Raw genomic sequence first — 25,495 nt, 5'->3', positions numbered from 1 at the left:
AATAGCATTATGCCTCACTGAAATATTGAAGTTATCTCCGTTTTTCTAATTTCTTCTCCAGTGATAGACATGACGACTTGTACATGGTCTTGGCACATGTGTAAAGACATACTTCCCTTTCTCCCAGTTTCCAGAACAGTTATGAAATATTCTGTCATTCCAAGCCCGGGCAGGTCTGCAGAATCCCTACCGTGTGGTGGGTGCTGGAGGTGGGGGACGGATACTGCTGTCTCTAGTTCAGCTCTTGTAATGTTACAGCCCTTCAGTGCTACAGCACCACAGCTTCTCCAGTGAGACAGCTCTCCTTATTGGGGGGAATAAGGGCTATATAAACCTTGGGGAAGTGAGTCTCCATCATTGGCAGGGACTGAGGGGCTGGGAATGCTTCATTTTCATACAGAAGAATTGCAGGTGCTAGGCTATGTGACTACCTCGAGAATTGCAAGGGGGGTGGGGTGGGGTGGGGTGGGGTGGGGGGTGTTGGGGTGGGGCAGGGGGTTGTCTTAAGACCGTGTGCTGTGGCATGCAGGCACGGGACAGGGAGGAAGGGATTCTTACTCCTGCCCGTCTCAAGATTGAAATGTTCGGGGTTTGCACACATCTAGACCTCACTCTAGTTCTATGCTGGTTTCCCCAGTTACACAGTCCACATGCCCCACAATGCTCAGTCAAAAACCAGTGTTCAGGGGCTGGAAAGCTGGCTCAGCAGTTAAGAGCACGTGCTGCTTGTAGAGAAAAATTAGAAAGTTTGGTTTCTTTAAAAAACACAGAAATGTTATGGGAAGGTGTTTTTGTTTTAATCCCTGGAATCGGGGTATGGGGCTGCTTCGCAGCAGCTGAGTATGATTTGCCTCGTGCTCTAGCAGGGTCATGGTTTTTTTCAGCTGCAGATACTTTCTGCAACTGAAATTTTGGGAACTTTAACTTTTCAGAGAATATATAAATGCTAGGGCCCCCCCGAGAGGTGGGGTGGCTGTCATACACAAAGAGCAAAGAGAGGAGAAGGACAAATTAGATATCAAACTTCCCCAAGGAACTCACTGCCCCTACACAGCAGGAAGTCGTTTGACAATGACTTTGCCCCTTTCTGTCTCCATCCTTTTTTTTCTCTGCTATCTTAGTGTTAGAGGATTAATAAGGGTGGGGAAGGGTGGAAGAGAGAAAGGAACACACAGAGTAGCAAACATCAGCTACAGCTGCTCATCCAAAGGACCCGAGTTCGGTCCCCAGCACCCACATCATATGTCTCACAACTGTCCGTAATTCTGGCATCAAGGGATCTGACCCTTCTGGCCTTTAGGGGCTCCTGCACTCACATTCACATACCCACATGTAGATGTACACTCACTTATAATTAGAAAGTAATACAAATAAATCTTAAGAAGATCAATGGCGTCTGTCAACTGTTACTCACCTCCACGGCATGCCGTACGTTGCAATCATATCTTTATTACTAGAGTCTGCTTATCCTGACATCAGTAATTGTTAATCTTCTAATCCAGGATAGAGAAATATGGAGATGACAGTCGGGGTACATAGCCAGTTAGGCAGGAAGAATAAGGGTTTACTTTTTAAACTTTGAGATACTACATGGCCTGGTAAATACAACAGTAATGGGTAAATGTCAAGCGCTCTTACCACAAGAAATGAAGCATTTGAGAGGCTAATTTTGAGAGTATTTTAAAAAATTGTTCTTCATTGTGTTTTAAAATCATATCATCACTAAATTTGTTGTTTTTTATTGCTTATGTGTCTTGCACATATGCCATGTGAGTTTGGGTGCCCACTGAGGCTGGAAGAGGGCCCTGGGGTCTCTGAAGCTTGACGCCAAGGCCTTTAGCCTCATAGTCTGTGTGCTGGTAAATAAATACCATCCCTCTGAGGAGCAGCAAGTGCTTCCAAGTGCTGAGCCATCTCTCCAGCCCTGTATAATCATTTTGCACTCTATAGATACATAAAACTACAGCTCATCAATTTACAATGATAAAAACAGAAAAATTAAAATGAGTTATTTCTACTTTTCCTCACCCCTTAATAGTTGCTTGTTTTCTATATATTATTCTACAATTACCTGTTCCTACCCCAAGAACTCCAAAAGATATGCCAAACTCTTCATCATAATTTTCCCTCAAATTTCGCAACACATGAAATAGATATCAATTATAGTTTCTCCCTAAACATCTTCACTCCACACTCTCGTAGTCTTCTGGGGCTGTTGCTTGCTGCATATGATAGACATTTCAGTTCAAGATGATGTTGTCTCAGCCTTCTGAGACTGCTCTCTGTGTGATTCTGAACTGAGACTGAGGAGTCTGCTGCCAGTGAGCTTGCTTACCCTCAGACAGCATGGGACCTGGTTTAGCTTGTTTGTTTGCTTGTTTGAATTCTGGGACTTTTGAGGCTCTTCTGAGATCTGACGTCTTAGGACAGCATGCTTTAGAATATGCAGCAGGCAGTGGCAGCAGGGCTTATAAAGCACATCTTCCTCCCCCAGGACAGACCTGCAGCGCAGAAGCCCCTCTGATCTGAACAGTGCTTCTTAGCTACCTTGCTCCAGGAAGAAATGCATGACTAGTTCTTTCCAATAGAATGAATATGGGCAGAACTGAGGCATACGATACACCTTCAAGCAGTAGGGTAAGGCCTGGTAAGCAGCGGGGATGCTCCTAGCTTTCGCCGTGCTCGGGAGTATCAAGCTCTGTGCCTACATATTCACTCTGTCTTCTGGCTCAGCCCCCATACCTCATTCCTCACCTACTCGGTGACTCTATATTTGGCCTCTGGGGACAACTGACCCATGTCTTCACATCCTCTGGTTGCTATTATCTCTGATAAATTGCTTCTCATCCATTATTTTTTCCATCTTTTAAATATTTATCAACATCCTTTTCCATTATTCTCCCTGTATTTACGAATTTTCCATCCCTTAACTATTGCTCAGAGGAGCTTGGATGACTAGGGGAGTGTGTTAATTGGCCTGAGCTACATCAACAAATAACTATAAAAGCAGTGGCGTAAAGTAACAAAAATTTGGTGCTGAAGAGACGCATGAATGGCCCCTGCCGGCTCATATATGTGACTACTTGGTCCCCAGTTGGTGCAACTGTTTGGGGGGCATAAGGGGGCGTGGTCTTATTGGAGGAGGGATGTCACTAGTGGTGAGCTTTGAGGTGTCCAAGGCTCACACCATTCCCAGGGAGTTCTTGGTCTCCTTGCTGCTTGTGGGTGAGCTCTCAGCTCTGCTCCAGCACCATGCTGCCTGCCTGCTGCCCCGCTCCCTGCCGTGATGGTCACAGTCCACCCTCTGAAACTGTAAGCAGCCATTGAATGGTTTCTTCTGCCTCAGCCAGTGCAGCAAGGCTAAAACTTGGAGTTCCAGGAAGAGGAGAGAAATGACCGAGTGCAGAGACACCCACAGACTCTCAGGTTCTTTTCGTGATAAAGAGAACAACTTTATTTTACATTTTGATGTATTTAAAGGGCAGAGCAGGGTTACGAGGTCACTGGGAGTGTCCGGCCTCATCTGGAGCTTTAGCAGTGATAGGGCTCAGAGTTACCTCATGAACTTACTTCCTCCAAAAGCACACGTAAAGGCATTTTTCTTTTGGCTATCAGATTGCCCTGAAGTATTCTGCAGACAAATGCAGGCCAAGGGGAGGATTAACTCAGTCACAGGTTCCCCTTGGATTCATCCTTGCCCTTAAAAGGAGACTTTTACAGGCCACCTGTACAGCAACATTTTTCTTAAGTTGCCTTTGGTCAAGATGTTGTGTCACGACAAAAGAAAAGTAACTAAGTTACAGCACGTACTTCTCTGACAAAGGAGGCTCACAGACACCTATTACTCTAGCTCCAGGGGATCTGGTGCCCTCTTCTGGATTCCAGGGGCACCTGCACTCAGGCATACATGTTCCTGCCCCCTCCCCCATATGGATTTTAAAAATAAAATCTTTTTTTTTTTTTTTTGAGTAACAAAACTTGTACAGTTCTGAAAGGAGAAGTGTAAAATCAGTTTTACTTGTCCAAAATCAAGGTGTTGACAGGGCAGCATGCCCTCTGGATCAGCAACCACGTGCCTGACAAGGAGCAATTCAGGAGGACTTTTTTTCTGAGATTGGGATTCTCTGTGTAGTCCTGGCTGTCCTGGACTCGCTTTGTAGACCAGGCTGGTTTCTAACTCCCAGATCAGCCTGCCTCTGCCTCCCGAGTGCTGGGATGAAAGGCGTGCGCCACCATTGCGTGGCTTTGCGAGGACTTATGTTAACTCTGGGTTTGATATAGCCCATGGCAAGAAAGCTGGTGGCCCGAGCAGCTCAAGACCTGGGCAGAAGGAAGAGGTGCTGTGTGCCCACTGGACCAGAGACCAGGTTATTAGCCTCATGGCTGGCCCTCCCGAGTCCTTTTTTCTTGTATTAGCTCCTTCTCCTTTTTTCTTTTGGTTTTTCCAGACCGGGTCTCTCTGTTATCCTTGGCTGTCCTGGACTCACGTTGTAGACCAGACTGGCCTCAAACTCAGCAATCCGCCTGCTGGGATTAAAGGCCTGCGATAACACACCCGGCCCAGCTCCTTCTTAAAGGGTTTAGAACCCGTCAAAACAGTGTTGCTATCCCGGACCAAACTAGGCTGTGGGATAGGTTTCACGTTCAATCAGTAACACCATTTGAGGCTGTAGGGGACAGTCCTGCCTTGTGTCTTCCATTTGCTGGTGGCTGCTGGCATTCCTTAGTTTGTGGCTACATCACTCCAAATTCTGCCTCTGTAGTCACATTTCTTTCTTTTCTAGATGAGGTCTAGAAGAATTCTTGTGGTTTTGCACCTCAAAAATGCATCCAGAGGCCAGGCGTGGCACATGCCTTTAATCCCAGCACTCGGGAGGCAGAGGCAGGCAGATCGCTGTGAGTTCGAGGCCAGCCTGGTCTACAAAGGGAGTCCAGGACAGCCAAGACTACACAGAGAAACCCTGTCTCAAAGGAAAAAAAAAATGCACCCAGATAATCAACAATCTCTATCTCAAAGGCTTCAGCCTCGCCTCCAAAGGCCAGGTCAGAAAGCGTCCACAGGTTCTGTAGACTAAGATGCATACACATCTCTGGACGTTGCTTCACAGTTCACCCCAAGAGGGTGGAAAGCGTCTAGTTACTCCATGTGTTAAGTTCTTGGTTTTTTTGAGGCAGAATCTCAGAATGCAGCATTGGTTGACCCTGAATTTGACATCCTCCTGCCTCAGGCTCACAAGTGCTTGGTTTACAGGCAACTGCCCCAACGCCCTGCTTTCCATCATATTAAGTGGACGTCGAGTCCAAGTTTCCTCCTAGTACCATTAGAATTATTTTCTTCCTTTCTCCCCCTGCTCTCTCCCTCCTCCCCTCTCTTCCATTTAAAACTCTCATCTAGTCATCTAGTCGGGTTTTACTTTGGAATGAAACTTCGTTTTAATTTTTTTTTTTAGTCCAAGATTCAATTATTAACTATTTTATTTTTCCCCATTAAGGTAAAGGAAGTAACTATCCAAAAACAAAACAACATCAAAGACACCAAGACACCACATTTGTTTTCCTATAATAAGTACAAAAGGTAAGGGTTTTTGGTTTTTGTTCTTTTTTTTTTTTTTTTTTTTAATCCATACAAATTTAAGAAATTGCCTTTGCTCACTTTGGGTTCTGGTGACTGACATGCTTGTTTCTTCTTGGAGAATGGAAAGTCCCTTCCGCATGTCACTCTCATCTGATGGCAGCTCCCCGGGCAGCCGGCTGGCATATTACTGGCACTTAGCAATACTCCTACAAACAGCAGAGGGAAGTCTGCGTGGGCCGGCAATGGCAGTCCTCCACTCTGTCCCCCTTCCCAGCCTTCCACGTAGCAGCCTCTCCGAGGCCTGTCACTACGGTTCATGTGGTGGGTGTTAAGACAAAGCAAGCCTCTGCCATAATCACACTCCCAGGGCTCAAAGACCTGGCTGCTCCCCAAACTGATTCGGAAAGATGTAAATCGTTCACCCGTTCCCCTGCTTCTGGCACCCCAAACAAATAGCAGTTGCCTTCACGGGAGTCTCTGTGAACAGAGCTGGTTCCATTTCAGCCTTCTTTTCACTCTGTCAAGGATCATTTAGAGTATGCCAAGGTAACTTTTGTTTTAGAGCACTGTAATTTATTTCCATTTGGGACCTTCTGTGTGTGAGTCATTTCTCTAACAGCAATGAGAAAAACAGGTTATTTCTGAAAACTTGGACTGTATCAAACTGGACTGTTTTTTATAAATCATATTTATTTGGAGTGTGTGCCCTCACATGTGTGTGGGGGGCACAGGGCAACTTGCAGGGGTGGGTTCTCTCCTGTTGTGTGGGTCCTTGTTGCACTCGGGAGAGTAGGCTTGGTGGACTCTCCTTAGCCCACAGAGACATCTTGCCAGCCCTTGTGCCCTTTTGTTGCTGGTTTTATTTGTCTTCCTCTCTCCCCTACCCCTCCTCCTCTCTTCTCTTTTACTTTTTCCTTCCATTTCATTTCTTCTCTTCTAAGATAAAGTCTGTTGGGTGGTGGTGGTGCACACCTTTAATCCCAGCACCCAGGAGGCAGAGGCAGGTGGATCTCTGTGATTTTGAGGTCAGTTTTCTTTTTTTAATGCTTTATTTATTTTTATTTGCGTTGGTGTTTTGCTTGCACGTATGTCTGTCAGAGGGTGTCAGAGCCCTTAGAACTGGAGTTATAGACAGTTGGGAGCTGCCATACGGGTGCTGGGAATTGAACTCAGGCTGTCTAGAAGAACTGCCAGTGCTCTTAACTGCTGAGCCGTCTTCTTGAGTCAGTGAGGTCAGTTTTCTATTTGTTTAGATTTACTTCACACTCAATGGTTCAAGGGATCCTGCTGCCTCAGCTTCTCAAGTACCTAGAAATACAGGCGGACTCTGGTATGACTGGCTCAGCTTTAATCTGAACTATGACTTTCTTTTATTAAAAGGATGACAGAATTTGAATCACTTTGTTTGCCAAATACTAATAGGGCAAGTGCTTCTTGGTTTTACAATCCCCCCCTCTCTCTCCCTGCCCCCCTCCCCCCTCCATGCTGGCTTGATCTGGTATTAGCCTCCTCCCCCAGCATTCCAAGCGCGGGCACAATAGGCTCCACAAACCGTTTCTTTTACACCCCAGCCACTATTGGTGGCTTTGCTCCGCAGTCCTGAAGTCCCCACCCCTGATCAACGACACACGTGCACATACATTTGTCATGCCACGAGTCTTTCTTTCATGGGTGATGTAGTTTTTTGCAGACTGTGTTCTGTCACTTTCATAATTTCCTATTTTGAGTATGCTCTTGAAGTAGAACTCTCCCATATTTGTCTGGCACCAATTCTTTTTTCCCAGTTATGTGTTTCTGGTCCACTCTTCTTAATGTGGAGTGTGTGCCAAAGGAAGAGACAGATAAAGTGAGTCAAAGGGAAGCAGTGGAAATAAGAAAGGGAAATATGAGGACAAGCAGAGACTCCTGGAGATGTTCTGTCTTTTCCTTCCTTCCTTCTTTCCTTTTTAAATTTAAATTTAATTTTTTTTTTTTTTTTAATTTTTGAGACAGGGTTTCTCTGTGTAGCCTTTGCTGTCCTGGACTCACTTTGTAGACCAGGCTGGCCTTGAATTCACAGAGATAGCCTGTCTCTGGCTCCCAAAGTGCTGGGATTAGAGGCATGTGCCATTCCTTTCTTGAATCTGGAACCTACTACAAACAAGCACATTGAATTCAGAATTCTAGTCGATGGCTGCCATGTGCATAAATGGCAAAGCAGTAATGAAAGCTAAGGCGCCAGGCACCTTTCTTGTATCTCTTCCCCTTGTCTCTTAGTTTCCTTGTCAATGCCTTATACCACACTGATGACTGGTTTACCAAACACTTGTTTCTGGAAGTTGTAAAAGTGAAAGGGCACATTTAGAAGTTACAAAGACGAATCCAGACTTAGCTCTGTGACCTTGGACAAATGATCAAACCTCTTCACGTTTTAGCTCTGCCATAGACAGCGTTTACCTCATCACTAGTAATCAAAAAAAACCTATGGAGAAGTCTTAGGGTAGTGGCCTATGTGTAAAACAACCCAATTATCAGCAGGGAGGAGCCAAGTGAGCTGTGAGGTCAGGGGAGGCTTCCCAGCAGACAGAAGAATGAGCACCAGCTGTCGATGCCAAGAGCTGCTTAAAGCAGAGGAAACTGGGTCACTGGCTTAGAAAGAGATTGAGTTCTACTTGCTGTCAGAGGCCAGCAGTGCAAGGTTCCACCTGTCTACTTATAACCTGTGTCCTCCTATAGCCTTAGCCACTGAGAAGATTCTAGATGGTACCTGTGACTTTCCACTCTCTCTAGCTCCATAAATTCAGCTGTCAGGCATTCTGCTCACCACCTTGAATGTTCCCCAACTGCCCTATCCATCTCATGGTCCTTTCTCGTCATTTGGCTGAGCCCTAACCCTGCTTAACTGTAGCCTTCTACCCTACTTCATGGCTTTATCCATAGGAGAATAGCCTGCGACTTCCTTGACTAGTGCTGGTATGTTGGGGTGTCTTCCTTTTGCACGTTAAAACTTGATCCTCAATGCAACAGTATTAAGAAATGGGGCTTTTGGAGGAAACAATGAAGTCACTAGGGTTCTGCCTTCCTGAATGGGATTTGTGCTTTTATAAAGGAGACTGAATGAAGTGAGCCTGCTGTCCCACTGCATCCTACAGGCAATTGAGAATGCAGCAAGAGGCACTATCTAGGAGTTGGGGTAGCGTTCAGTGGTAGACCACTTCTACAGCATCCACATAGCCCTGGTTTTGATTCCTACCACTGCAAGAAGAGGGAGGAAGACATGAGTGTTTGGATGTTCTATGAAAACACCTGATCTGCTGGTGCATTCAGCATGGCATCTCTAAGCCCTGGGACTGTGAGCAATGAATCTCTAGTATATGTAAATTACCCAGCCTGAGATACTGTATTATAGTAGCCTGAATGGACTAAGACATCTGGTCTCAGCCTAAACAGAGGTCCTCAGGCTGCTTGGCCATATTGTCACATTCCCGTGGCCCTTATCCTCTTCACTCTTATTGCAGGCTGATGAAGAGAGGAGGTGGGGGACACCTCATAGCCTTGGTGTTTCCTTCCCCAGCTGCACGTGCACCGGAAACATCATAACCAAACCCCCTGGGTCCTTTCTCTCTTGGCCTCTCTGTTGTTTTCTCAGACAGGGTCTCACCATGTAGTCCAGGCAGTCCTTGAACCCACGACCATCCTGCTTCCACTTTCACAGCACTGGGACTGTAGGCCTGTACTGCCATGCCCGGCGCACCAGTGTACTCCGTAAAGTGCACTCCTCTCTCTACAAAGGCATCCTTACTCAGGCAAGCCCACAAAATTTGCTGGAAAAGTAACCAGACAGGTGATGCTAGGCAGCAGACGGGAGTTTACGGTAAAGGGGTGGGGATATACAGCCACAGCCAGTTTTTACTCTTTGATTGGCAGCTCATCTATCTCTGTCAGACATTTTTCTGATAAGACATGTGTTATATTTTAAAGTGGTAGAAAGGCATATCCATGAAATACAACCCAACACACTTAATTGGTAACTTTTCAAGCATGACGATGATCAAATTATGCAGAAATATATTCTCATGGATGAGTAGTAGTCAGCTGCAGCTGCGTGGGGGAATTACAAACTTCCTCCTTAACCACCTTTTCTCCTTCTTTCTCCCATGAACTTGTCATAAAACTACAGCCTTCCAACCTTAAGTTTTAAAAATTTACACCTATAGCTGGCACGGCAGCAAACGCCTTTAATCCTAGCACCCAGGGAGGCACAGGCAGGTGAATCTCTGTGAGTCTGAGGTCAGCCTGGTCTATAAGGTCAGCCCAGGACATCCAAGGCTACACAGAGAAACCCTGACTTGAAAACTGAAACAAAATACACCTATTTATTTATTTCTGTGAGGGTAGGGAGGTGTGTGCATGTGGGTCAGAGTTCAACCCCAGGGAGTGTGCCTGTCCTTTCACCATATGCGTCCTGGAAATTGAACTCAGGACATCCAGGCTTGGTGACAAATGCCTTTACCTGCTGAGCCATCCTGTCAGCCAGTAGCTTTAATTTTAACATAAACGTAATCTTTTATCTCTAATCCAGAGAGTGTCCCAAATGGACATTCAACCCCCTCGTTTTCTAAGGTTCAAAGTTTTGTGCTTTCACAAAAGCAAATTCCTCAGCTTCAGGCTGAAATGGGGTTTGTTAGGCTTTATACCTAGAGTTGCTTTGCCTTGCTGTTTCCTGTATTAGACCACCTGAGGTTGACTCCCCTCCCGTACTCCAGCCAATGGAGGAGGCCGCTGACCCTTCTGGGCTGGGTTTGGAATCTACAATTTTGCAAGCTGCCATTGACTGTTTTCTCCTCGGGCTCCACCTAGTGGGCTGACGTTGCCAAGCAAAGCCCTCACTTGGAGTTGTTTACAGTCTTCTGGCCACTGAGTTATAAACTACAGGATTCCTCCCAAATCCAAAGTCTGGCAAACCCGAGGTCAGGATGCCAACAGGTTTGATGTGTGGTGAGGACCAGCAGTTTTGTTTTAGAGATGACAGTTTCTTACAATTGGAAGGATTCCCACCGGTTTTCAACCTGTGGGTCTCGGCCCCTAAATGTGACTGACCCTTTCACAGGGGTCAACCTAAGACCATTGGGAAATACAGATATTTACATTATTATTCATAAAAGTAGCAAAATTATAGTTATGAAGAATCAGCAAAAATAATTTTATGGTTGGGGTCACCACAGCATGAAGAACTGTGATAAAAGGTCACAGCATTAGCAAGGTTGAGAAGCACTGGACTGAAAGATCTCCAGAGGGTCTGTTTCTCTGGGTGTTATTCCAGTTCTCACACATCTGCCCACTTGACCCAGTCGTAATTAATCATCTCCCAAAGAGGACGGCTCCTCCTATCTTTGACTTGGGAGTGGGTAGGATTTCAACATACAGCCGGCCTGTAGCAGTTAGACTTAATGTTGGGTCTTTCCAACTGTCTGCTCTGCTCTTGGATAGAATTGAAAGGCCTTACTATTGCCCCTCATGGGCACATCGCTTTATTACCCGGGCTAGGAAGGGCTATCAGAGGATGCACCTTACATCCATGTCTCTGATACTTCTATTTGGGGACACAGATGCTATGGCGCATGTGATCCCGGAGGACAACTCGATGGAGTTGGGGTTCTTTCTTTCTACTTTTATGTAGGTTCTGGGGATCCAGCCCAGCTTCTGGATATAAAGGACAAGGCTCTCAGTCCCTCGATTGCTGTTTTTACTATGCAAACTTTGTCTTCCTGAAAGACCTTCTGGCAATGGGCAATGACTTTTGCTTTTAATAAGATCACAGGAACTGTCCTGTGCCTTGGGTTCTAGGTAAATACATCATTTATATAATTTCCAACTCTTTTCCCTACCTTGTGTAAGGAAATCTGGTCAGAGGATTCTATGTAAATTTCAAGCACGTGGAGTGAGTTTTTATGTTTCATATTACTTAGACTCTTAAGTCCTGGGACGATACTTATTGAAAGATATAATAGGCAAATGCTGACTTAGATGTTGGGAGTATAATATGAGACTTGCTAAATTCTGGAGTGGGAATGGTTGCCAAGCAAACAAGCATGTGAGAAGGCTGATACGTTCTGTATCAGTAAAGCAAGGGAGGGAGAGAGGGAGGGAGGGAGAGTAGATGCTATTTGAAGATGGGCAAAGGTTCACTGGTATATTGACATTTGCAAAGATCCCTAAAGACAGTGAAGGGAAGGGTAGGCACAGACTGGGAGAGAGCATAGAGCAGCAAGCAAGAGAAACATCCTTGGGGAGAAGGCCTTCCTGGCTGGAAAGGCATGTGTGCACAGGGGAGATGAAAATGGAGGCAGACAGGTGGAGGAGGGCCTCCCAAAGCCCTGGGAAACCACTGAGTACATCTAGCAAGAGGGTGATGTGATATGCCTTGGCAATTTTTTGCATGGTTATTCTGGCTGTTGTTTGAAAGAAACTAAAAGATGAGACACTGCAGAGAGATAAAATTGAAGCTTGCTATACTCAGGGTAAGATGTACTCCAAGGATACAACAGACAAGATTTACTGGTGGATCAATTAGATATGGTATAAAAGATAAAACTAACGTGACCACTAGATTTGGCCTAAGAACAATAGGAACACTGGTAAGGTTTATCTCAGTGGTAGCATGTATGCCTGTGTATGACCCTGAGCTCAATTTCTAGCAAAAACAACATCAACAGTAAACAACAACAAAACTTCCAAACAAGCACCAACCAAAACAGAAAAGCCACCAAACAAAAGTAAACAAAGCTCCAAATTAGATGACATGACTAGTTGAGTTAGAGATGACTATGAGAAAGAACTTTTTTTTTTTCTTTTGCAAAGGATGATGGAGAAACCAGTTATCTCAGGAATGTGGATCCAAGTCTGGATCCCCAGCACACACATAAAAAGTTGGATGTGGCAACATGTACCTGTGATCCCAGCACTAGGGAGCCAGATAAATGCCAGGGTCTTGCTGATAAGCCAGTCAAGGCCAAACAGCAAGCCTCAGGGCCTATTTCAAAAACTGAGGTTCAGAAGCACTTAGCAATTGATGAAGACACTCGATGTTGACTTTTGGGCTCCACACACACATGTACCTACATGCACAAACACATACACACATTGGAATCACTGTACCATACACACATACACACACACACACTCTAGTCATTTTTGCCATTTTAAATTGAAGACATATTATTCTCAACATAGAGATGTTAGGTCGATACTGGGAAATCAGATGTAGAGTTTAAACTAGTAGCCTGGCCTGGAGAGAAACATTTATACTTCAGTAACACACAGATCTGTAAATGTGTTTTCAGCCAGGAGCAGACCTGAGAATGCTTTAATAGAAATAGAGAGAACAGAGGATTGGTGCAAGGAATACTCTAACATTTAGAGTTGAGATAGTGAAGAAAAGCCATGAGACAGAAGAAGCAGTGACCAGGATAAGAGCAGAAGTCTGAGTGACGTCAGTTGACACTGTGAGAGGAAGTGTGCCATTTGCTGGGGACATGACAAATGCACAGATGAAGAAAGCAAGACAAGAACTGAAAGTTGGCCATGATATTTATCTGTGTGGAAGTGATTTTTGACCTTGACTTTTACAAACTTGAAAGTCTCAATGACTTGAGGAGGGAGTGTGGGGAGAGAAGAGGAGGACAGGCCATGCAGAACTCTCCTGTTGGTTGTTTGTTTTGGTGTTACATAAAGGCAGACGACACAGCATTATCTGCAGGGCTATGTAGCATCAAAGAAATATGAGGCTTAGATGTGAAGACCAAGGACCCTGCATGGCTCTGGGATCTTGAACCCACAAGTCACCCATGAATGTGCCAAGACATACTTTGGATTTACTATCTAAAAATGGGATGTCTTGCAGAACAGGCCTGTGGCCTGTAGGCTCAATTTCCTTAACCAATATGCTTTATTAACTTATTAACCGAGCATACATCACTTGTAACCCGACTAACCAAACCAATATGAAAAGAGGATTAAGGAACACAATAACAAAACTGTAAGGATATCAGTTCCGAGGAGCGATTCTCCTGGCTTAATCAGCAGGATTTCTTCTGCTGGAACCTGGAGTAACCAGAACCCGGAACCTCAGCAGGAGCCGGAGCCCCGAAGCCTTCCCTCAAGAAGTTCTCTCTAGGAGCATCTCTAAGTGCAGCGATGAACAGCCAAAAATGACCCCAAGTCTCCAAAGAGCCCCGCCTCCAGTTTTCGGCTCATTTATATATCTCCTCCCAGAGTCTGTTCATGGATCTTTTCAGCTGACAACAATCAAGCTCCTGCATGAGGTAGTTGGTCTTCTAGTGGATTAACCTCACCTGTTCTCTCATGAGACCGTTCTGATCCCACACTTGGGATCATAAAACCCTGGTTTATCTCTCCTTCAGTGGCCAGCGGTGACAGTTGGTGTGGAACAGCGCCACGTGCTATTCCAGAGGAGCCTTTCTACTGTTGGCTATACTATTTGTGATGGTATATGTAGCCTGCTGTGCTCTAGAACACATGGCTGGGAGTGCGAGCTGTGCTAGCGCTTCAGTGGAACTGTGGAGTTCAGCAGTTCAGAGACTGGCTTTGCAGAACAAACCTTACCTGGCATGTTTGTAGAACCTGAAAAGGTGACACTGTGGCTACATCCTCCCCATTAGTCATCACTTTTTAAAAAAACCGTAGTTGTGTGTGAACAAGTCATGCTAGCTTCCAGTACCTGGTCTACCTAGGCGACTGTGAGATAAGTCTTTATGGCAGAGCTTGGGTCATTTGGTTCTGCCTGACATTCTAAATGGCCACAGATTTTTCTATAACTGGTATGTGTTTGTTTTTTTAATTTGGCTATTGCCTTCTTCCCAAGTGATTTTACTGCTGTCGTTGAAATTTTGTATTTACTAATGAACCACTTACTACTCAAAAGTTGAAACTGTGTTTTTAGTTTTTTTCCAGCTATTTGTGAGCATAGTCATTTACTCTGTAGTCTAATTTTCATACACACACACATACACACACAGTGAGAGAGACAGACAGAGAGACAGAGACAGAGACAGAGTCAGAGAGGTGCATTTCTACCTCTGTTTTTTGTTTTGTTTAGTTTATATTCCAGATGATCTTACATTTGTAAGAATGTGCCACTGGCAGTCAGAACACACCTTACAGATTCTGATAGGTCACATGACCAAGGCAAAGAGTTGGAAGCAGCTGGTGTGTGTGTGTGTGTGTGTGTGTGTGTGTGTGTGTGTGTGTGTGTGCATGCACTTGCACGCATGCTGTGAAGACAACTTTTAAGTGCTGGCTCTCTCCTTCATCTTGTTTACATTTAGTTACAGGTATTCTCTTTATTTATTTATTTATACTTTTTACAGTTATTCTTTTATGCTTTGTGATCTTATGCTCTGTGTAGGAAATCTTTTTCTATCTCACAGTAACAAGATTATGTTTTCCACATGCTTTTTCATAAGACTTTTATATTTTAGCTTTTGTCTTAGGTATATGATCATTTCAATCCAAACATTATATATAATATAATAATATAATAAATATAATATAATATAATATAATATAATATAATATAACTTTCCCCCACCCTGAAAGGCTAGCCAGTTATTCTAGCTCTATTTATAGGAAAGACTATGAATTCATTAAAGAAGGTTTGGATTATTTGTCAAGTCACTTGACCACACACTCTTAAATATTCTTGGCTTGTCTTGCTTTTTTTTTTCTTTCCATAACTTCATCTTTCTTTTTATTATCAGAGTCAATGTTATACTTTGATTTTTATTAGTTTTTACTTACCATCCTTCTCTGTCCCAGGACCCCATGTGACAGTTAGTCATCACATGCCACTCAGGCTCCTCTTGGCTTTGACAGGTCTTTCATTTGTTTTTGAGAAGTACTGGTCATGGACTGCACAGAATGTTTCTCAGTTCAGCTTTCTTCTGTGGTGTTCTCAAGATCAGTTCTGAGGTTCAGATATGGTGTTGACTATGCCCCCCTAAGGTCAACCATGTGGTGCTGTTGGAGATGGTAGAACCTCTAAGGGGTAGTCATGCCAGTTCCTACCCAAAACAAAGGACCAAAACAAGTTTCTCCAAGTGAGTTAATCCCCAAGGGTGAATACTTATAAAAAGAGAAAGATTAGCCTCTCAACTCCTCCATCCCGATGCTTGCCTTACCATGTAGCGTCTTCTTCTGCTCTGCCTTGGTGACACCATCTACTATGAAGCCTTCATCAGAGCTGAAACGGATGGTGTCAATGATTCTTCAACTTGTGGCCTCCCAAACTGGAAACTAAGCAAACCACATCATTTGTACTCAGCTGTAGATACTATGTGTTCTGGATAGTTTTATGCCAACTTGACACAAGCTAAAGTCATCAGAGAGGAAGGAACTTCAATCGAGAAGATGACTCCATAACATTGGGCAGCAAGCAACCCTGCAGGGCTTTTTCTTAAATCAGTGATTGATGTGGGAGGGCCCAGCTTACTGTGGATGGTGCCATCCCTGGGCTGGTGATCCTGCAGTCTGTAAGAAAGCAGGCTGAGCAAGCCAAGGGGAGCAAGCCAATAACTGGCACCCTGCCTTCATCAGCTCCTGCCTCCAAGTTCCAGCCCTACTTGAGTTCCTGTCCTGACTTCCTTCTGTGTTAACTACAACATGGAAGGATAAGTCAAGTAAGTCCTGTCCTCCCCAAGTTGCTTTGGTCATGGTGTTTTGTCAACAGAGCAGCTTCTGCGACTAGCTGCTCTTTGCTCAGTTTTGTTTTGTTTATGTTCCAGATTGCCTAACACTTGTAGGAATCTGCCTCTGCCTATCAGCATACACCTGGCAGACTCTGCTAGGCCACAGGAAGCAAAGTATCAGAGCTGAAAGAAACTGTCTTGTGATTTCGGCTCATAGACAGACAATCCAAGGACTGAGACTGTTTTCCACAATTTTTTTTTCTTTTTCAAACGTACTGTCTGCCCTCTGAACTTGACTCAGCAACAGCTTCCTCTGGAATTGCTTGCTTTTACATTCGGTGGCTCCCCCCAAGTTTAGGACCTTGCTATTTGACTTAATAGATAATCTCTTTCTGGCTGTCAGCCATCATCTTAGAGCTTTCTGATGACTTAATTTTGTTGTTCCCTTTGCAGTTTCATTACCGGAGAGTGTATATTGTAACCCTTGATTTTTTTTCTGATCATTACATTCTGAAATCAAAACAATTCTTGATAGCACATACCAGCCTCCCAGTTATGTATTCAGAATACACATTTTTTTTACATTAATGCTAATCTGTATGGGATTTTAGGATCTTGAAGTATCATCAACTTCTAAGCAATTATCCTTGCAAACTTGGAAGGTAGGAAGCAGAACATTTCCCAGCCACAAACCCCAAACACAATCCAACAGGATGCCTCTTACCCCATTAAAAAAACAGTAGAGGGGAGCTGGGCATGGTGGCACATGCCTTTAATCCCAACACTTGTGAGGCAGAGGCAGGTGGATCTTTGTAGGCCAACCTGGTCTACAAGTGAGTCCAGGACAGCCAAGGCCACACAGAGAAACCCTGTCTCGAAAAAACAAGAAACCAAAAATCAACAAAAACAAAACAAAACAAAACAAACAAACAAAAAGTAGAGGGTCTTGCCGCCTCTCCACCTGGACAGGAAAATCTAGCATAAGTTTTCAAAGTTCCATTTCATCAAGTACTAAGATTAGTCTTCATTGCCAACTTGCCTGCATTTGGGACCCTTAGGAGGCATACTTCTGCAGAAGCAGGTGTTGCCAGAGAGTTTTAAGGAAGAGAAGACCCACCCTATGTGAGTGGCATCAGTTCATGAGCTGCCATGGGAGAAGGAGGAAGCCTCCAGAGCAATCAACAGCATTCCTGTGGTGGTTTGAATGGGAACGGCCCCATAAGCTCGGATGTTTGAGTGTTTGGTTCCAGTTTGTGGAACTGTTGGGGGAAGATTAGGAGGTGTGGCCTTATTGGAGGAGATGTGTCACTGTGGGGTGGGCTTTGGGGTTTCAAAAACCCTCAATATTCCCATCTCCCTCTCTCCCCCCCCTCCCACTGTCAGGCCTACTACCATAATGAACATGCAGTCTCACCCTCTGTAAATGTGAGCCCTCAGTTAAAAGCTTTATTTTGTAGGTTTCCTTGGTCATAGTGTCTCTACACAACAATAAAAAAAGTAACAAAGACAATTCTTTTCTCTTTGCTTCCTTGTTAGAACCTGAGCCCAAAGAGCCTCCTTCTCCATGTAGTCTGAACACGGTGGACTATATTGCTCTGAACTGTAAGCCCCAAATAAAACTTCCTTCAGTTGATGTTTGCAAGGTGTTTGGTCACAACAATGAAAAACCAGCCAACACATCAAGCAGCCAAGCTTTGCACTGACATATGAATCCTTGCCACCCCCCAAATTTCTCTTTATCGATCGATCGATTGAATTTTAAAATTTAATCACTTTACATCCTGATGGTAGCCGCCCCCCTTGTCACCTTCTGGCCTCACCCTCCCTCTTTCATCCCCTTGCCCTAGTCCTCAGAGAGGGGAAGCCCTCCTCCCCTATCATCTGACCTCAGTGGGCAACAATAGCTACTAGATACATTAAGGTAGCAACATTTTGCAAGGATTTGAAACATAAAGTCCACTTATGCGTGTTTTGTATTTTTTAAAAAGAAACATCATTTGTGAGTACATATTATAGAGTAACTGCAGGAACTAGGACAGTAAGAAGGGACCATTGCTGAGGAAGGGGGTAGGGAGGCAACAGAGAGAGAAACAGCAGGGTACAAGTACTGGGGAAACAAGAAAAGGGAATCTAATTATGGAGAGGAGGGAGATAAATACAGAAGGAGGGTAAAAGAACAGTAAAGATGGAAAAGGCATAATGAATCATACTAGTAACTAAAATAAAACCTGTAATTATGTAATTTTGTGTATAATTATACACATATAGTTTTGTTGTTTTTTGTTTTGGTTTTTGTTTTTTTTCGAGACAGGGTTTCTCTGTGTAGCCTTGGCTGTCCTGGACTCTCTTTGTAGACCAGGCTCAGAGATCCTTCTGCCTCTGCCTCCGGAGTGCTGGGATTAAAGGTGTGCGTCACCACACCTGGCCACATATAGTTTAAATGAAAAAAAAATTCATCTGTGCTAACAGTGCTCCCTCCAAGATCCAAAGATCACCTAACAAGATCCCAGTACTAGGCACGAGAAGCCCTCTTGAGTTGTTGGTCAGGGCTGTCCAAGACTCCCCAGGCCCATATCCTATTGCTATTCCCAAGCACATAAGCATTTTCACCTATTCCGAAGAGACGAAGATTGAAGGCACCATGTGTTTTAGAACAGGGCCTAACAGGCCCTAAGATGGACTGAGCTGAATGATTAATCTCGAAGGGTTAGCTTGCATGGTAACTGCCATGCAAGCTTCCAGAGGAGGACAGCAGCCAACAATCCTGCCTAGTTATGATGCCTATGAAACCACCACAACAATCAGCCTAGCACCATAGCCCTAAGCTGCACACCTTGGTGGTAGCCAACAGCTCTGTAACTGTGCTTAAGGTCCACTCAACTGGAGAGACCCCACCTGGTCCTGAAACCTAACCAACTATCCAGGCAAGTGAAGTCATGGAGTTTGAAGGGAAACTACCACCAGCTCTTTAATAACCAGTACAATCCCTAACCACATTCCAAAACATTTGTCCTTATTCCCACAGATGAGGGCAGTCCTCATTCCTCAGCAAGGGAACTTCTCTTTTCGACAAACGGAGACTATCATAGAAAACCACAACCAGTCAACATGCAGAGCTGTGGAGCCCAGTCCCAAGAGATCCATCTACAAACCCTCACACACCTAAGGCTTAGAGAACATTGTGAAAGATAGGGTAGGAAGTTAGTAAGAGCCAGAGGGACAGGGAGTTTGCCGTGAGAATATGTCTCCTATTAAAGTTAGACGCTATACCTATAAAGTCTCACCAACATGACTGCCTATGTGTGAGCTGAACAAAGACTGCAACAATAAACAAAGCACCATCGAAGGGGGAAGCTCATGAAACATCATCCCCACACAGGAAACTAAGGCATCCTGAGAATGGAAGACACAGACTCTTCCAGGGAAGGGCACATCAGCTGATTGATTATCCAATATCAAACGATCAGTCCTGGTGATGCACACGTGTGTGTGTGTGTGTGTGTGTGTGTGTGTGTGTGTGTGTGTGTGTGATTATTTATACTGAGCAGCTTAAGAATATATATATGTATAAACATATACATATATGCATGTAACAACAATAAAAAAGAGGTCTTGAATTTGAAAGAGCAAGGAGGGGCATTATGGGAGGATTTGAAGGGAGGAGAGGAGAGGGAGAAAAAATGTAATTATATAAAAATAAAAAACAAACATCAGAGAGAAATAAGCACTAGAAGCAAGACAGGATTGTGGGCATGGAGATCACAAACACTAAGGCATTTATTTAAGTGCAAGTTGCATGTTTAATGTATGAAAGTTGCTCATCAATAGTATCAGCTATTTGAGTTTTAGGTCACCTTGGGGTGGAGGGGGTAGGTTTTCATAATGAAGTTTATTTGGCAACAGAGCATTTACCTAGCATGTACAGGCTGAAGTTTGAATAATGATGCTTTCTGACCTTATTCTGAATTTTCATGGTTCATGTAGAATTTTAGGTGTTTATAACTGAGTATAAATAAAGTTAAAAACTGTAAGACTAATAAAATTATAGTTTCTTTTACTTATGCCCTAGACTTGGGACCAAGAATACCTGCTACAGTAGGCCTTAGTTTTTTTTTTTTTTATCTATAAAATAAGAGAGCAGGCTTGGGAAGCAGAGGCAGGCTGATCGCTGTGAGTTCAAAGCCAGCCTAGTCTACAAGGTCCAGGATAGCCAAAGCTACACAGAGAAACCCTGTCTTGAAAAAACAGAGAGAGAGAGAGAGAGAGAGAGAGAGAGAGAGAGAGAGAGAGAGAGAGAGAGAGAAATGGAGAGCGCAGGGATTTTTGTTCCTACTGGCATATTTCCAGCATACAGAGTTGGTCATAAGTGAGCTAAACACAGAGGAAGTTCCTGACAAAGGCATTGTCAAGTGTGTTCTATGGGCAGAGCATGGTGCCAAGTGCTGGAGATACGAAGATAAACAAAACAGAACTGGGAGGATTTTTTTCTAAAGAGGCAGCACACAGTATGTACATAGATAGATATTCAGGGTTTCAATGGACAACTGCTGTAAGATCTGAAAAGGCCGTTTGTGTAATTACACATTTCTTGGAGATAATGGCAATTATGTGGATACCTGCACAAATTAAGACATAATGCCCCGGCATATGTATCCAGTAAGGTGAAAAAATTCTTTGCATATTATAAAATAAAGCACATTACTGGTATACCACATAATCCTACAGGACAAACAAGTATAGAAAGAGCTAATTGTACTTTAAAAAGGATGCTTATTAAACAAAAAGGGAGAGTAAAGACCCCAAGGGACAGGCTAAGGAATGCTTTGTTAACTCTAAAATTTCTTAATTTGGTGTAACCGAGAGACATTTTGTTATTAAAAAAAAAAAGAAGAACTGTAGAAATAACCCAACCCATTAATATAAGGGTGTATTGACAGCAGAATGGAAACATGCAATGGTTTTGTGATGGAGATGTAGTTATGCTTGTGTATCCACAGGGAATGAAAAGAATATGGTTACCAGCAAAACTTATAGAGATTAGAATGGACCAGAGAAGACCTCATACTAGCTGAGGCATACATGCCCTCACATGACAAATGAATCGCATTGGCTACCTGGTCCTCTTGATCAGAACTGTACCTATAATATTATCTTTTAAAGTTTATTTTCAGAGCAAAAGGCCAGATAACAATGAAGATAAAGCAAGTAGCCCAGGTGATTTATCCTCATAGACTGCCTCAGTTATGGCTTCTTCAAGAATCTATATCCAGGTCAAATCCAAAAGCGTTGTCCCAAAGGATTGATCCCAGAGAGACTAGACAGAAAACACAGAGACTAGACAGAAATCACAGAGACTGGGTAGAAAACTCAGAATGGGCAGAAAACACAGAGACTAGACAGAAAACATAGAGACGGAACAGGAAAAGATACAGCTAACTTTTCCAGTGCTTGGCCAATATCCTAATTTTTAAAGGGTAGCCAAAAGATGTTTTTTACCCTCAAACAGCAAGTAGTTCTAAGAAGATGATGCCCTCATTTCCAAAAGGTAGGGTGGGCATTTTTGATCATTTGGTGGGTTATGGATTGGTCATGGTAAGGGAAGAAACAAAGTAAAGGTTAAAATCAAGGATCTATCTTTCTCTTCTATCTGGTATTAGGGGAAAGGAAGGAAAAGGGGAATGATAAAAAAAAAAAGGGATATAGGATTACAGGATAAAAGGTAGATTATTGTATCTACTAGTCTCATATTATGTATTAGTATGGATTATTGTATATTGATAGAAATTTAAGATTGTTTTGTTCAACTCTTGCTTAATATATTATACATATGCAACTAATTTGAAATGTGATGCAAAGTTCTAGTCTTATGAAAGCTAACTATTGTAAACTGTCCAGGATGATTGGAGATGCAAATTAGTAGTCATCTATAAATAATCTTATTTGTAGTCTTGTTAGAGTCTAGATTTTTTTTTTTTGCAGAAATAAACTTTAGTTTCTTGTATATGTTTTCAAGGTTAAGCAGATAGTACATAGCTAGAAACAAGCACATTGCTCTAATATGTTATAAATTGATAGGTAGACGGATAGAAGTGATTATGAGCTATACAATGCTAGGTAAGTAGGCCGTCTTTGCACACTTCAGAGACCCTCAGACTATGACATTTAAAAATATTCTAATAATAAAAGGCTTTTCTGACAGAGACACACATCTGCTCCTGCTACCACCTCAAATCTACTTCAAAGAAGATGCTGGGCATCAAAGAAAACAAATGTGGCAAGATTGCCTCTGGGGAAAAATAAGACACCCTCCAACTGCTTATTGCAGGCTATCAGAGCAAACCGTGAACAAGCAGGACCCTGGAAGTTTGCAGATACTGAGTGGTGAGTCCTTCAAAATTTCTGCTTCACAGAAAAGCCTGTGAGACGTTCTGTGCTGGTAGGCTGAAGACTGGATACCCCAGTGACACAGAGAAGCCACTGGTGACTGTCCAGGCAGTCAACTCTCTGTCCCTTCTCTAGTTCTGGAAGCTCTTTGCTCTATGCTTCCTAGATGCTTAGATAATATTATTTCCTTCTAAAAGTCTCTGATGGGGTTGAAGACGAGATAATAACAATTAAGCTTAGTTGTTTAGGAACTAAGACAGTGTTGTAGGTCTAAAAAGATGTTTTAAGGTCTAGATCAATGTTTTTAGGTTGATAAATATAAGAAAGTGATTTAGGTACAGAATTTAGGACTCATCAAGATAGGACAGATAGTGGAATAGTTTTTCCAAAGATGCCAAATACGAATGGACTGGACAGTGTAAATGTAATTCTTACTTGATAGTTCTAATAATTGATCTTATTGCATGTAGTTTATTCATGTTAAAGAAAAGCCATTTTTTAAACTAAAAGAGGGATCTGTAATGGAAATTTTGGTTTCTTTCGTAAACTCAGTCGTGTTATGTAAATATGCTTTTGTTCTGACCCCAAGTGTGGGATTTCAGTTTGAGCTTTAGCTTCTCCACACCTGTTAATTGTCTCATGAGGGGCGTGGCTTTTGCCAGCTGGTAAGGGCCTTCCTTGCACAGCATGGAAAGGGGTGTAGCTTAGGGCCCTGAGGGTATAAATAAGAGAACCGAGAAAGTGTAGCGTGCCCAGCGGTGTTGGCGTGCGGCATGTAGCAGTTGGAAGAGACCAGAGACAGATGGAGTCGCAATTTGGAGGAGACAGCTGGAGAGAAATGCTTCAGGGAGCAGTGGCTTGGAGCAGCCTGCTGGCTGGTGCTGTTGTCAGAGTATAGCCCAACAGAACTCAATTGAGCCTAAACAGCTGGGAGAAGTAAGTAAAGGGGCCTCCTCTCCTCACTAATCATCTCTCTCCTACATAAGGTTGGGAGGATGGAAGGGAGGTTGAGGCCTAAACACCCAAAAGAAGTAGAATTTAAAAGAGAGAATACTACAGATTTCATGCAATGTTTCATATATGCATATATGCACACATGTGTCTACATAAATACGCACCTGGTGGTGTATAAACCGGGCCTGGTATGCTGGTCTACAGTGAGGTGGCTGTAGATAGCAATTATCTGCTTGTACTTTTCAAAAGGCTGGATGGATGTATATAGTTCTCATCCTAAGAATGATACATGTTTGAGGAGATATGTTCAGTCTGATTTATTTTTTTCAAAAAATGATTTATGTGTATGGGTGTTTTGTCTGCATATATGCCTACATACCAGAAGAGGGCAGTGGATCCCATGAGACACAGGTATAGACAGTTGCAAGTCACTATTTAGGTCCTGGGACTTGAAGTAGGGACCTCTCTGGAAGAGCAGACTGTGCTGTTAACTGCCACCCCCCTGCCCCGAATTCAGGCTTATCTAATCTGTTCTCCATACCTTACTCAACTGGACATGTAGAGGACCTCAATTTGTCTCCCCGCACTCACTGGAATTGGCTCCCAGCTGTCACTCAAAGCATCACAGGAATCTGCCACCTTCTGGCTTCCACAGGCACCCATTACCCATGTGGATCTGACATTTAGAAATGGAGGGGTGGTGCCGAGGAGATGGCTCAGAGGTTAAGAGCACTGACTGCTCTTCCAGGGGTCCTGAGTTCAATTCCCAGCAACCACATGGTGGCTCACAACCATCTGTAATGAGATCTGGTGCCCTTTCCTGGTGCAGGTGTAAAGCAGGCAGAACACTGCATACATATAGATAATTTTGTAAAAGATTTATTTTAAAAAAAAATGGAGGGATGGCACTTTATAGACAGGGCAGCACATGGGCAAAAGCAGGTGTGCAATGATTCCATGTTGCTTTAGCTATGTTAACAACTTGGGTGTTTCCCAGCCCCTCTGGAATTCTGCTGTATGTCCATGCCTTCAATCCTTAGGGTGACCTCACCCACCTTTGAAAGTCTAGAGAACAGTTCCCATCATGAATCTTTACGAAGATGCTTCATGCATTCTAATGTTGAAAGTTACCTGGCAATGCCAGCTTGTTCTGTAGGCGGAGCTTTGGTACACCGAGATGACTGCTCGACTACCTTATGCGCACTCTGCAGAGCAGAAGGCTGTTTGTTCCGCACTCTAGGCAAAGCTTCTTGTTCTTCTGCAGGAGGGCTGTGTAGACTCAATTTTCTTAACCAAAATATTTTATTAACAACTTAGTGACCGAGCCTACGTCAATTATAACCCGATTAGCCAAAAGAGTAGGAAATGAGGATTAATGGACACAATAACAAAACCTTAAGGATATCAGGCCCGAGGAACAATTCGATTCTCCGGGCGTGAGCCGCAGGATTTCTTCTGCTGGAACCTGGGGTAACCAGACTCCAGAGCCTCAGCAGGAGCTGGAGCTCTGAAGCGGTTTTCTCTAGGAGCGTCTTGAAGGGCAGTAATGAACAGCCAAATCTATCCCAAGTCTCCTATCCGCCCCGCCGCCAGTTCTGGGCTCATTTATATATGTCCTCCCAGAGTCTGTTCACGGGATCTTTCCAGATGGCAGCAATTAAGCTCCTGCACGAGGTGGTTGCTCTTCTAGTGAATTAACATCACCTGTTCTCTCAAGAGACTATTCTGATCCTGCACTTGGGATCCTAAAGAACAGGTTTCTCTCCTTCAGGGCTGAGAAGGAGCGCATACATTGCCCACTTCTCCTACAGTTGAGTCATTTGATGATGATTTTGGGTTCGGGTTGAAAAGACAACAAAAAACCTTCTCGTCAGGATTTCTTGATCCCTTCCTGACC

General features: G+C 43.6%; 1 protein-coding gene and 1 long non-coding RNA gene across 4 annotated transcripts in view; one reads left to right on the top strand and one right to left on the bottom strand.

Annotated features, from left to right (window-relative positions):
* The window catches only part of LOC311597616 (uncharacterized protein), a 73,153-nt gene extending 51,514 nt beyond the window's left edge, over positions 1-21,639 (top strand). Inside the window, exons 3-4 of one of the 2 annotated variants that reach the window (XR_014779279.1) lie at positions 5,493-5,575; positions 21,421-21,639. Coding sequence is in view for 1 of the 2 variants with exons in the window: in XM_084781884.1 (XP_084638010.1) it covers positions 5,493-5,575; positions 12,898-12,913 (99 nt within the window). In the remaining variant the exon portion in view is untranslated. Of the gene's footprint in view, positions 1-5,492; positions 5,576-12,897; positions 14,778-21,420 lie in introns of those variants that run through there. The other variant, XM_084781884.1, reaches the window with a different exon arrangement.
* On the bottom strand, positions 5,655-24,857 carry LOC311597618. 2 transcript variants are annotated; one of them, XR_014779280.1, is made up of 5 exons: positions 24,730-24,857; positions 23,763-23,874; positions 15,754-15,868; positions 15,374-15,636; positions 5,655-5,781 (listed from the first exon to the last, which is right to left on the bottom strand). It is a non-coding gene; the product is annotated as an uncharacterized lncRNA (long non-coding RNA). The 2 variants fall into 2 exon arrangements; XR_014779281.1 differs by lacking the exons at positions 5,655-5,781; positions 24,730-24,857 and adding an exon at positions 7,143-7,382 and having other exon boundaries at positions 23,763-23,896.
* Positions 24,858-25,495: the final 638 nt, after the last annotated feature.

Source organism: Acomys minous (assembly GCF_964271855.1).
Source record: "Acomys minous genome assembly, chromosome: 5".
Classification (NCBI taxonomy): domain Eukaryota; kingdom Metazoa; phylum Chordata; class Mammalia; order Rodentia; family Muridae; genus Acomys; species Acomys minous.
The sequence above is the reverse complement of the archived record's forward strand: the minus strand, read 5'-3'. Positions and strand labels throughout refer to the sequence as shown.